The sequence below is a fragment of the Hypanus sabinus genome, unplaced genomic scaffold (assembly GCF_030144855.1).
Source record: "Hypanus sabinus isolate sHypSab1 unplaced genomic scaffold, sHypSab1.hap1 scaffold_1192, whole genome shotgun sequence".
Taxonomy (NCBI): domain Eukaryota; kingdom Metazoa; phylum Chordata; class Chondrichthyes; order Myliobatiformes; family Dasyatidae; genus Hypanus; species Hypanus sabinus.
This window is the reverse complement of record NW_026779253.1, coordinates 38,418-50,423: the sequence shown is the minus strand read 5'-3', so window position 1 is coordinate 50,423 and position 12,006 is coordinate 38,418. Positions and strand designations below refer to the sequence as shown.

At 45.9% G+C, this 12,006-nt stretch overlaps 1 protein-coding gene across 1 annotated transcript in view; it reads right to left on the bottom strand.

The window, feature by feature from the left end:
• The window catches only part of LOC132386523 (uncharacterized), a gene marked incomplete at its 5' end in the record, with an annotated part of 67,896 nt that extends 57,089 nt beyond the window's left edge, over nt 1-10,807 (bottom strand). Inside the window, 3 exons of the mRNA XM_059958813.1 lie at nt 5,882-5,986; nt 8,815-8,883; nt 10,656-10,807. Of these exons, the coding sequence (XP_059814796.1) occupies nt 5,882-5,986; nt 8,815-8,883; nt 10,656-10,807 (326 nt within the window). The remainder of the gene's footprint in view (nt 1-5,881; nt 5,987-8,814; nt 8,884-10,655) is intronic.
• Between the last annotated feature and the right edge of the window lie 1,199 nt (nt 10,808-12,006).

Genomic DNA, 12,006 nt, shown 5'->3' with positions numbered 1-12,006 from the left:
TTTGAGGGTACAGAATCGTTACGTGCCTGCTAGGTTGAAAGGTAAGGTTAAATGTTTGTGAAAGCCATGGTTTTCAAGAGATATTGGAAACTTGGTTACGAAAAAGAGAGATATGTACAAGAATATTGGCACATGGAGGAAATGAGGTGCTCGAGGAATTTAAATAATGTAAGAAGAATCTTAAAAATACATTAGAAAAGCTGAAAGAATATACGAAGTTGCTTTGCAAAATGGCAAGTAAATCAAAAGGGTCACTGCAGTTATATTAATAACAAAAGGATAGTGTGGGATAAAATTGGTCCCTTAGAGAATCAGAGTGGAGCCGAAAGTGATGGGGGAGATATTGAACATTTTTTTTTTCTTCAGCATTCACTAAGGAGAAGGATATTGAAATGGGTAAGGGAAGGGAAACGAGTGGGGAAGTTATCGAAACTATGACGATTACAGAGGAGGAAGTCCTGGCGCTTTTAAGGAATATACAAATGGAGAAATCTTCGGGTCCTGACAGGTTATTCACTTGGACCTTGAGTGAGGTCAGTGTAGAAATAGCAGTGGCTCTGACAGAAATATTTCAAATGCCATTAGAAACAGGGATGGTGCCGGAGGATTGGCGTATTGCTCATGTAGTTGCACAGTTTAAAAAAGTGTTCTAAGAGTAAACCTAGCAATTATTGGCCTGTCAGTTTGACGTCAGTGGTGGGTAAGTAATTTTAAATTATTCTTAGAGAGCGTATATATAATTATCTGGATAGACAGGGTCTGATTAGGAACAGTCAACATGGATTTGTGCGTGGACGGTTGTGTTTGACAAATATTAATTTTTTTTAAGAGGTTTTGGGGAATGTTGACGAGGGTAAAGCAGCGGATGTTGTCTATATGGACTTCAGTCTATATGCACTATATTTGACCAGGTTAAGCACGGAAGGTTAGTTAGGAAGGTTCAATCTTTAGCTATTAATCTTGAAGTAGTAAAATGTATTCAACAGTGGCTGGATAGGAGATGCTAGAGAGTAGTGATGGATAACTGTTCGTCAGTTTGTAGGATGGTGACTAGTGGTGTATCTCAGGGATCTGTACTGGGTCCAAAGTTTTTTGTCTCATACATTAATGATCTGGATGATGGGGTGTAAAATTGGATTAGTAACTATGCAGATGATACTAAGGTAGGTGGCGTTGTGGATAACGAAGGAGGTTTTCATAGTTTGCAGAGAGATTTAGGACAGTTAGAACAGTGGGCTGAACGATGGCAGATGGAATTTAATGCTGACAAGTGTGAGGTGCTACATTTTGGTAGGAAAATCCAAATAGGGCACAGACGGTAAATGGTAGGGCATTGAAGAATGCAGTAGAGCAAAGTTATCTGGGAATACTGGTACATAGTTCCCTGAAGGTGTAATTTCACCTGGATAGGTTGGTGAAGAAAGCTTTTGGTATGTTTGCTTTTATATATCAGAGCATTGAGTGCAGGAGTTGGGATGTAATGTTAAAATTGTACAAGCCATCGGTAAGGGAGAATTTGGGGTATTGTGTACAGTTCTGGTCAACGAATAACAGGAAAGATGTCAACAAAATAGAGAGAGTACAGAGAAGATTTATTAGAATGTTACTTGGGTTTCAGCATCTAAGTTAGAGGGAACGATTGAACAAGTTAGGCCTTTATTCCTTGGAGCGTAGAAGGTTGATCAGGGACTTTATAGAGGTATTTAAATTTATGTGGGGATAGATAGAGTTGACGTGGATTGGCTTTTTTCCATTGAGGGTAAGTGAGATTCAAGCAAGAAATGTTCATACACGTGTTCAAGGGTAACACAAGGGCGAATTGCATTACTTAGAGAGTTGTAGCTGTGTGGAACATGCTGCCAGTAGAAGTGGTACAGGTAGGTTCCGTATTGTCAGAGTAATGGAGAGTTATGGGCTGAGTGCGGGTCAGTGGGACTAAATGAGAGTAAGCGTTCGGCACGGACAAAAAGGGCCGAGATGGTATGTTTCCGTGCTGTCATTGTATGTTATATATATGGTAAGTAGGGGTGACTTACACGGGGGAGTAAAACTACTAGCGGTGATTGTGTACAGCTATTTTCCCTACACTTGGAGAAAAGAGAGCAGAGGGTACAGGTCTAGGGTGAGTTGATAAAAGGTTTTAATTAGGGTGTCAAGAGACAATCACTTTTACCCAGATGGTGGTCAGCCTATGGAACCTAACAGAGGAAGAGGTCGATGCAGATGAATTGGAAACAGGGACACTTGAGAGTGAGTCAAGTGACCCCTTGGAATGACTTCATCACTGTAAACTCTGACCGCTTGTGCAGTGGTTGACAGCCCGTCTGATCCCGAGGCAAAGGGACGACCTTCGTCCTCATCGATGCGGGGACCCTCTTTCCAGAAGTTCACCTCTGATTAAGTGGAGATAAGACCGTTTGGTAGAGAGTTGGTCATGCAGATAAGAAAGAGCGTGACAGACGTATGAATAGGGGAGGGAATAAGCGGATAAAGAGAAATGAGAACGGGAGAGAGAAGAGAGAAGCAAGTGATGGGCAGACATGTGAGACAACAAGAGAAAGATTTAGGGAAAGCAGTGTGAGAGAGAGGAGAGTGACAAGGAGGCAGAGGAGGAGCGCGATGGGCAAAGAGGGGGAGAGGGTGAGGGGGCGATTGACAGGAAGTTGCGTGAGAAAGAATGAGGAGGGAGAACGCGGTGAGAGAGGCGGAGGTAGAGTTGGGGAGGGAGGAAGAGAGGTGCTTGCTATCTTGAGGCAAATCAGAGTAGATAAATCCTCAGGACCTGACAGGGTATTCCCACGAACATTGAAGGAGGCAAGTATTGAAATTGCAGTAGCCCTGGCAGATATATTCATAATGTCGGTATCTATGGGTGAGGTGCCGGAGGATTGGAGGACAGCTCATGTTCTTCCGTTGTTTAAAAAGGCTCTAAAAGTAATCCAGGAATTTATAAATCGAGGAAAACTGCAGATGCTGGAAATTCAAGCAACAGACACAAAATGATCCGATCCCAACGCTCACCTTATAACACTACGACGAAGCACATCTTCCCATCAGCCCTCTCTTTCTGCTTTCTGCTGGTGTCCGGTTCTCCCGGTGCGGCCTTATATATTGTTGAGACCTGACGCAGACTGGGGGCCGTTTGGCTGAACATCTACGCTCTGTCCGTCAGAGCAGGCAGGATCTCCCAGTGGCCACAAATTTTAATTCCATGTCCTACTCCCATTCTGATATGTCTATCCATGACCTCCTCTACTGTCAAGATGAAGCTACACTCAGGTTGGAGGATCAAATCCTTATATTCTGTCTGGGTAGTTTGGATTGTTCAATCACTAGGTATACATGGTGAGGCAGTAAATTGCATTAGACATTGGCTCAATGCAACATATACTTAATCATCGACCACATGGCCATAGTACATTTCCTTGCAAAAACATCTTCCCAATTCACACACTCAAGTGTCAACCCTTATAGCCTCATAATCTGCCTTACCCCAATTAAAATTTTTCCTGCTCTCTAGAAAATAGGTATAGATAGAGTGAATGCAAGCAAACATTTTTATTCCACTGAGGCTAGAGGGAAAAACACAGAGGACATGAGTTAAGGGTGAAGGGGAAAAGAGAAGATGGGGTGGGGGCTTCTTCACACCGAGAGTGTTGTTGAGTGTGGAATGAAATGCCAGATGAAGTGGTAAAAGCGGGCTAACTTTATATTTAAGAAAAAAACCTGGAAAGGTAAATGGATGAGAGGTGTATGGACCAGGTTCCGGTCTGTGGGACGAGGCAGAAAAATGGTTTTGGACAGGCAGGAAGGGCCAAAATGCCTGTTCTACATGCTGTAAACTTCTATAGTTCTAAGATTCCATGGACGTAGGAAGAGATCACAGTTGAACATGCAGTTCATTGGGGTGAGAAACTCTTGATTTTAGACGGGCATTCAGCAACGTCACTTTCATGGGAGATACATTGACAAGGTTGCGGTGACTGGGATTCACGGTGAACTGGGAATTTGGGCTCAGAGTTGGCCTGGGTACAGACCTCAGAGAGCGGCGGACGTCCGTGAATCGTGGTGTAGTGCACCGATTCGCCCTACGACCTCTGTTCCTAGTGGCAAGGATTTGGATGGAAATCTGGATATTCAAGTAGGCTTTGTGTGTTTAGAATGTCCTGCCTCGTAGATTTAGTAAATTGTTTTATTATTTCCAGGTATAGAATAGAGACCACCCATCGGAGTACAGGAATGGGCCTGCAATGTTGTCCCGAATGCATTCCCTCTGATATGAGATATTTCAACTTTGGAAAAAGGTACTGTCTGTCGACTCAGTCTATGCCTCTTGTGATCTTAGAAACATCTGTCGGATCTCCCGTTCAAAATCTCCGGAGGCTATCCAAGGCATTCTAATCCTCCCAATAATGTGGTGAACAGAACTGTGTACAATACGCCGGATGCAGACTAATCAGAAATTTTGATAACGCTGCAACATAACTTCCTGAATATTTGAACCCGGTGCCCCCGAAGATAAAGTCAAGCGTGTTCTATGCCTGGATAAACACCCCAGAAAGGGTACCCACGGATAACGACTTTGGCCCCTAATCTCCTTCTGCTAATCAACACTGTTTAGGGTCTTGGTTTTCAGTGTGCGCTATCTCTTAATATTTGACCTAACAAGGTGCAACATTACACATTTGTCCGTGTGATACTCCATCTGCCGTTTCTCCAGCCCATATCTGTAACTGATCCATATCCCACTGGATTCATTTCTGGTCTTCTACACGATCCACACCATCACCCATCATCGTAGCATCTGCTAACGGACCAAACCACTCATCTCAACTGTCATCCGGGACACTCACATACATTGCAGACAGGAGAGGTGCCAGTTGCATACCGAGCACTTCATGGCAGTGTTGCATTTGGAGAAGGAAGTCGGAGGGTCAGAACGGGAGTTCGTAGAGAGCCATTTTGATTTTTTTTTCTTCTTCTCATCGGAGTTAAGAGTGTCGGAACTGCGCAGGCGTGTGACGTCGGGCAGTGAAGCGGGGAAGATTTGAGAAGGACACAGCCTTATACAGCTGGCAGTGGATTGGCCGGGAGCTGAGTGAAGGCTTAAGGACATTGGCTCAACGAGCTTAGGCGGAAACGGGCGAGGCAAGGTAGGTTTAGGTTTCAGTTTTTCCTGTTATGCAAGTTAATTTGGGTAAGTGCAAGCTGTTTTATTTCAGGAAGACAAGCAGCGTGAGACAGTCACTGTGAAGAGGAGGATCTCTGGGAAGTATTAGAGAATAAATAGCCACAGGGCTACGCGAAAACATTTCCCAGAAATTAAGGTCAAGGGTGGATAGGGCGGTAAAGATTGCATCTTCATCAATCAAGGCTATGAGTACAGGAGTCGAGAGGTCACTTTGCATTGTACAGGACTTAGTTGTACAGGACCCTGGAGTATAGTGCTCAGTTCTTGTCCACCTGCTCCATGTGAAATGCCACTGAGCAGCAAAGTTTGCAGAGGGAGCTTTACGGGGATATTGGCGAGACTCTAGGGACTGAATTATGGAGAGAAATCAGACAGATTAAGATTTTATACCCTGGAGTTCATAGGTGACTTACAGAGGTTTATAAAACCACGTGGGGCACAGACAAGGTGAATGCACAGAGTCATTTTCTATAGACTTGGAGAATTAAGGAACAGAGCGCACAGTTCCGAGGAGAGAGCAGAAAGGGATTTAACTGTGTACCAGGATGACAATTTTTGTTTAAAAAACGGTGCGCCGTCTGCGGAAGGAACTGCCAGAGGAAATGGTCGATGCAAATGCATTACCACTTGTACACGTGTGCGTTTTTCACGTGACTACTTCAGAATTACGTCATCAACGTGAACTCTGACCTGCCTGACTTCCTCGTCCCGACGCAAGAGGAGGATCTTCTTCCTTCGCGATGAGAACTTCATTTTGGCGAAGGTTCAGCTGAGAGTAGGTGGGGTCCAGTCCATCTGGGAAACAAAGCAAGAGAATGTGAGAGAGAGACAAACAGAAGGGCAAGGGACAGGAAGAGAATGGTGTGGCGGAGTGAGAGACGGTGACACAATTTGAGGGAGATGAGGAAGTGAATGGAGAGAGAGGTGGAAACAGAGCAGCCGATAGAGGGATGGATCGATAGCGGAAATAGGGTCAGAGATGAAGGCGCTCGGCTGGAGAATGGGAGAGAATGGGGCGACAGAACGAGGAGAAGAAGTCAACAGGCTGTGTGGATGGAGAAGAAGGAAAGGGACGGTTTGCACCTTAACAGGCGGGGGGCCAGCATTCTGGCAGGTAGGTTTGCCACTGCTACACGGGTGTGTTTAAACTAGTAAGTGGGGGGAGCGGGGACGAACTGTAAATACAAGGATGGAGTTAAAGGAAAAGAGTGAATAAGAAAACGTAAGAACGAAAGCAGAATTAAAGCGGCAGAACGCTCAGGAAGTGATCGGAGAGTATGGCCAAGTGCAAGAGGGATCGATGTTAGAAGCGAGGGAAGTGATGGATGAAAAGTAGTATACATGAATGAACGAAGTATAAGAAATAAAGCGGATGAGCTTGAGGCTCAGTTGGAAAATGGCAAGTAAGATGTTATAGGAATAACATAGACATAGCTGCAAGAGGACCAGGGCTGGGAAAAGAACATTCAAGCGTATACGTCCAATCAAAAGGACAGACAGGTGGGCAGAGAGGGTTAGGTATGTCAAGCTGTGGCAAGGGTGCTGGGGAACGACACAAACACTTTTTTATTGGTACAATAAAATGGTGTTTCTTACTCGCTACATAGAAGATCGGAAAATCAAGGTCAAACAGGAACACGAACCTCAGACTAGGGGGACTAGGGACTAGGATCGCCGCGAACCTGGGACTTGGAAACAGGGAGCTGGTATCGCCGCGGAACATGGAGTCGGACAGGGGGAGCATGGAGTGGGTGAACAGGACATTAGCCTGACTATAGGCTAAGTCAATTATAAAAGATTAAATAGCGGCACATTTGGATAGCAATAGCACGATCGATCGAGTCATCATGGATGAAGTGGGGGGATAATGCTTGATTAATTTCTGGAATTTGTTGTGGATGTAATTATGAAAATGGACAAGGAGAGCCAGTGGATGTAGTGCACCTGGGCTTTCAGAAAGCCTTTGATGAAGTCCCACATAGGAGAATAGTGGGCAAAATTAGAGCACATGGTATTGGGAGTAGGGAAATAACATGGACAGAAAATAGGTTGGCAGACAGGAAACAAAGAGTAGGGATTAACGGGTCCTTTTCAGAATGGCAGGCAGTAACTAGTGGAGTACCGCAATGCTCAGTGCTGGGATCGCAGCTATTTACAATATACATTAATGTTTTAGATGAAGGGATAAAGAGTAACATTAGCAAATTTGCAGATAACACAAAGCAGGGTGACAGTGTGAAATATGAGGAGGATTTTAGGAGAATGCAGGGTGAGTTAGACAGGTTGGGTGAATGGGCAGATACTTGGCAGATGCGATTTAATGTGGATAAATGTGAGCTTACCCACTTTGGTGGCAAGAATCGGAAGACAGATTACTATCTGAATGGTGTCAAGTTAGGAAAAGGGTAAATACATCGAGATCTAGGTGTTCTTGTTCATGCAAACCATGCAGGTACAGCAGGCGATGAAGAAAACCAATGACATGTTGGCCTTCATAACGAGGGGAGTTGAGTATTGGAGCAAAGAGGTCCTTCTGCATTTGTATACGGCCCTGGTGAGACCACAGCTGGAGCATTGTGTTCAGTTTTGGTTTCCAAATTTGAGGAAGGACATTCTTGCTACTGAGGGAGTGCAGCGTAGGTTCACGAGGTTAATTCCCGGGATGGCGGGACTGTCATATGTTGAAAGATTGGAGCAATTGGGCTTGTATACACTGGAATTTAGAAGGATGAGAGGGGATCTGATTAAAACATATAAGATTATTAAAGGATTGGACACACAACAGGCAGTAAACATGTTCCCTATCTTGGTGGAGTCCAGAACCAGGGGACACAGTTTAAGACAAAGGGGTAGGACATTTAGAACTGAGTTAAGGAAACGCTTCTTCACCCATAGAGTTGTGGATCTATGGAATGCTCTACCTAAGAAGGCAGTGGAGGGCAATTCTCTGGATGTTTTCAAGAAAGAGTTAGATAGCGGAGACAAGGGATAAGGGGTGAAGGCAGGAACGGGGTACTGATTGTGGATGACCAGACATGATCGCATTGAATGGGGATGCTGGCTCGAAGGGCTGAATGGCCTACTCCTGCCTCTATTGTCCATTGTCTATCGGCTATTGCGTACAAGAGTAAGGCGCTCATGTTACAGTTGTACAGGACGTCGGTGAGGTCACACGTGGAGTATGGTGTTCAGTGTTGGTCGTCCTGTTCCTGGAAAGATGCCATCGAACTGGAAATGAGTGCAGGGGAAATTTTCGACGACGTTGCCGGGAGACCGAGGACTGAGTTAGGGAAAGAGGTTGGGTTGATTGCGACTTTATTCCTTGCAGCGCAGGGATGACCTTTCAAGGGTATACAAAGACACGAGGAGCACAGTCAGAGTGAATGGGCGCTATTATTTTCCCTAGACTTGGTCAATCGAGGACCTGAGCGTACAGGTATAAGGAGAGAGGGGAAAAAAGATTCAACTGGTGAGCCGATTGACAACCGTCTGTTACCCAGTTGGTGGTCAGTCTGTGGAACAAGCTGCCAGGGAATTGGTGGAGACGAATGCATTACACAGTTGAGCATTTGGGAGTATGACATGTGAGCCCTCCAGAATGACGTCGTTGTTCCATCACTGACCTGCTTGTCTATTGCTGAGGCGTTCGACTTTCCGAATGTTCAGCTCGGTGTAGGTGGAGGTCAGATCGTCTGCGAGAGAGAGATAAACAAGTATGAGGCAGCGCGATGGAGAATCGGGGACAGTTAGGTGCAGAGGGAAGTGAAGAGGTTACAGAGACGGTGGGGGGATAAGGTTGGGGACAGCGTACGGGTTGAAGGGAGGCAAGAGAGGGAAGCGAGATAGGGAGTACAACGACAGAGAGAGTGAAATGGATCGATTGAGTTGTTGAGAGTGGGTGACTGAAGAGTGGCGATGGGTGGGAAAATGGAGCAGAATTGGGGAAAGAGAACGAGGAGAAATAGGATAGAGAGGGGTAAAGTGAGGTGAGGGGAGTGAGGTAGTCAGTGCGGAGAGTAGGATTAGGAGGCGAGACAAAGGGGTGAGAGAGTTGAAAGTACAGGATGGAGAAATATTGGGGGAGAGAGGATGGAAGAGTCAAAAGGAACGAGAGAGTGAGGGAAAGAGTGCAGAAAGAGATCCAGAGTGGGTGTCAGGGGAATGGTGACAGAGGAGAGAGGATTAAGAATGTGAGCAATGAGAGACGGAAAAGTTAATGGGTAAAAAGGGGTAGAGAGATACTGGGAGATAGTTAGAGAGCGGACAGAATAATCACGCGAGAGGGAGGCAAAAGAGGAGGTAAAGAGGGAGGGAAAGGGAGAGAGTGAGAGCGAGGGAATAGTGGGACAGATAGCGAGCAGGGAGAGAGGGGCACGGAAGAGAGAGAGGTTCAAGGACGAATAGAGAGGGGAGGGGGCGTTAGAGAGGAGCCAATGAGAGAGAGCAGTATGGGGAGAATAGTTAGAGGGTAAAGAGAGGGGATGATGAGGGCCAAGGGGGAGAAAGAGAATAAGAGTGGGGAGAGTCGATGCGATGGGAAAAGAGGGATAGATTGAAGAGAGGGGAAACAGAAGAATGAGTGTGAGAGGGAAATGGAGAGAAAAGGGGAAGAGGTAAGGTTTGTCCAGAATGCGGGGGGGAGGAGATGGAAAATTCGAGAGATCAAATATATATTTTAGGGGGCTCCCTCATCACCGCATCTCTCATTGCCCTCTCTAAACACCACCCTTCTTACGGTGCTCCTTATTCACCTGCCATTCCACAACCCTCCCTCCTTTCGCCTTCTAAGCGCTCCCCTCTCATTCACCCTTCCACCCCACCGCCTCGACCGCGTCACTTCCACAACACTGCCCCCCATGACATTCCGTTCTCCCACCTCACACTCTCTACACCCCACTCCACAATGGTGCCTCGATAATGCCCTCCTATGCCAGTCGCTCCATGCCACCCTTCCCAAAGCACGCCAGCGTCACTGACGTCCCCACCCCCTCACATTGCTCCCTCTGTGTCGCCTGTCCTGCGCGTTCCCTCTGACATATTCTCAAACAGCGAATCATTCGGGTCAGCTGTCAGTTTGCCCTGAGGTTTCTCGACAGCAATGGGCAAATTACATGACCACAGTAAAGGCAATAAAGATGAATCTGACTTCCTTCTCTACGGACATGGGGCACAGAGAGGGTTTAGGCTTTAGGCTCCACGTACGATATATCAGGTTCAGAAATTGGCTGAGGCTTCCTCATCATCGACCCAGTCAAACACAGAGTGAATCTCCCTGTGCAGCGTCTCACAAGTCCTGGGCTTTGACACAGAGTGACGCTCCCTCCCCAATGTGCCATCACAAGCCCCCAGGGTCAAACGCAGAGGTGGTTTCCATCCACACTTCCAACTTTCACACTTCCACTTTCCGCTCTCGGAGTCAGACTGAAATTGAAACTCCTTCCCTCCGTCTTTCTGCCCCACTCACCTCGGGAAGGTGCCCGTGAGCCTGTATTTGTGCGTTTCTTATTCATGGAAGCTTCGCGGTCGTCTATCCTGTCGAGGATCCTCTGCGTGTCTGAGCTCAGGAACGAGAAGTAACCGTTGTCAGCGGAAGCCGGTTTTGACAACTGAGTCAGACTGACAACAAAAAACACAAGCTGAACAGCTGTGAAAGAGAGGAAGCGATAGCTGGTGGTAGGAGAGGTACCGTGGAGATGGAACGAGAGTGCGAGAAAATGGCCTGCAGAGATGGACTTCAGTAAAGCCTTTGACAAGGTCCCACATTGGATGTTAGTTTAGAAGACTCAGTTGCGAGGTATCGATGGTAAAGTAGTAAACTGGATTCGACATTGGCTCAATGGGAGAAGCCGGAGAGTGGTAGTGGATAATTTATTCCCTGAGTGGAGGCCTGTGACTAGTGGTGTGCCACAGAGATCAGTGCTGGGTCCATTGTTAATTGTCATCTGTATCATTGATCTGGATGATAATGAGGTAAATTGGATCAGCAAATTTGCCGATGATACAAAGATTGGAGATGTAGTGGACAGTGAGGTAGGTTCTCAAAGCTTGCAGAGGGATTTGGACCAGCTGGACAAACGGACTGGAAAATGGCAGATGGTGTTTAATACAGGCAAGTGTGAGGTATTGCATTTTGGATGGGAAAATCAAGGTGGAACATACAGGGTTAATGGTAGGGCACTGAGGAGTCCTGTAGAACAGAAGGATCTGGGGATACAGATACACAATACCCTAATTTCCTTTGTAAATACTGATGCAAAAACCCCAGCTAATATCTCTCCCATTTATTTTGGTTCCATACATAGCCTACCACTCTGATCTTCAAGAGCACCAATCTTATCCATTACTATCCGTCTGCACTGAACATACCCATAGAGGCTCTTAGGATCATCCTTCACCCTGACTGCCAAAGTAACCTCATGTCTTCTTTTACCCCTCCTGATTTCTTTCGTAAGTATTTTCTAACTCTTTTTTACACCTTCGAGGGATTCACAAGTCGATAGGGTTGGAAAGAGAGCTTTTAGTACATTGGCCTTTATAAATCGAAGTATTGAGTATGAGAGTTGGGAAAAAATGGTGAGTTTGGATAAGACATTGGTATAACCGAAATTGGAGCATTGTGTGCAGTTTTGGTCACCGAATTACAGGAAAGATATTTATAATGTTGAACGAGTTCAGAGAAGGTTTGCAAGGACATTACCGAGACTCGAGAAACTGCGTTACCGAGAAAGGTTGAATAGGTTAGGACTTTATTCCCTGGAGCGTAGAAGAATGAGGGGAGATTTGATAGAGGTATATAAAATAATGATGGGTATAGA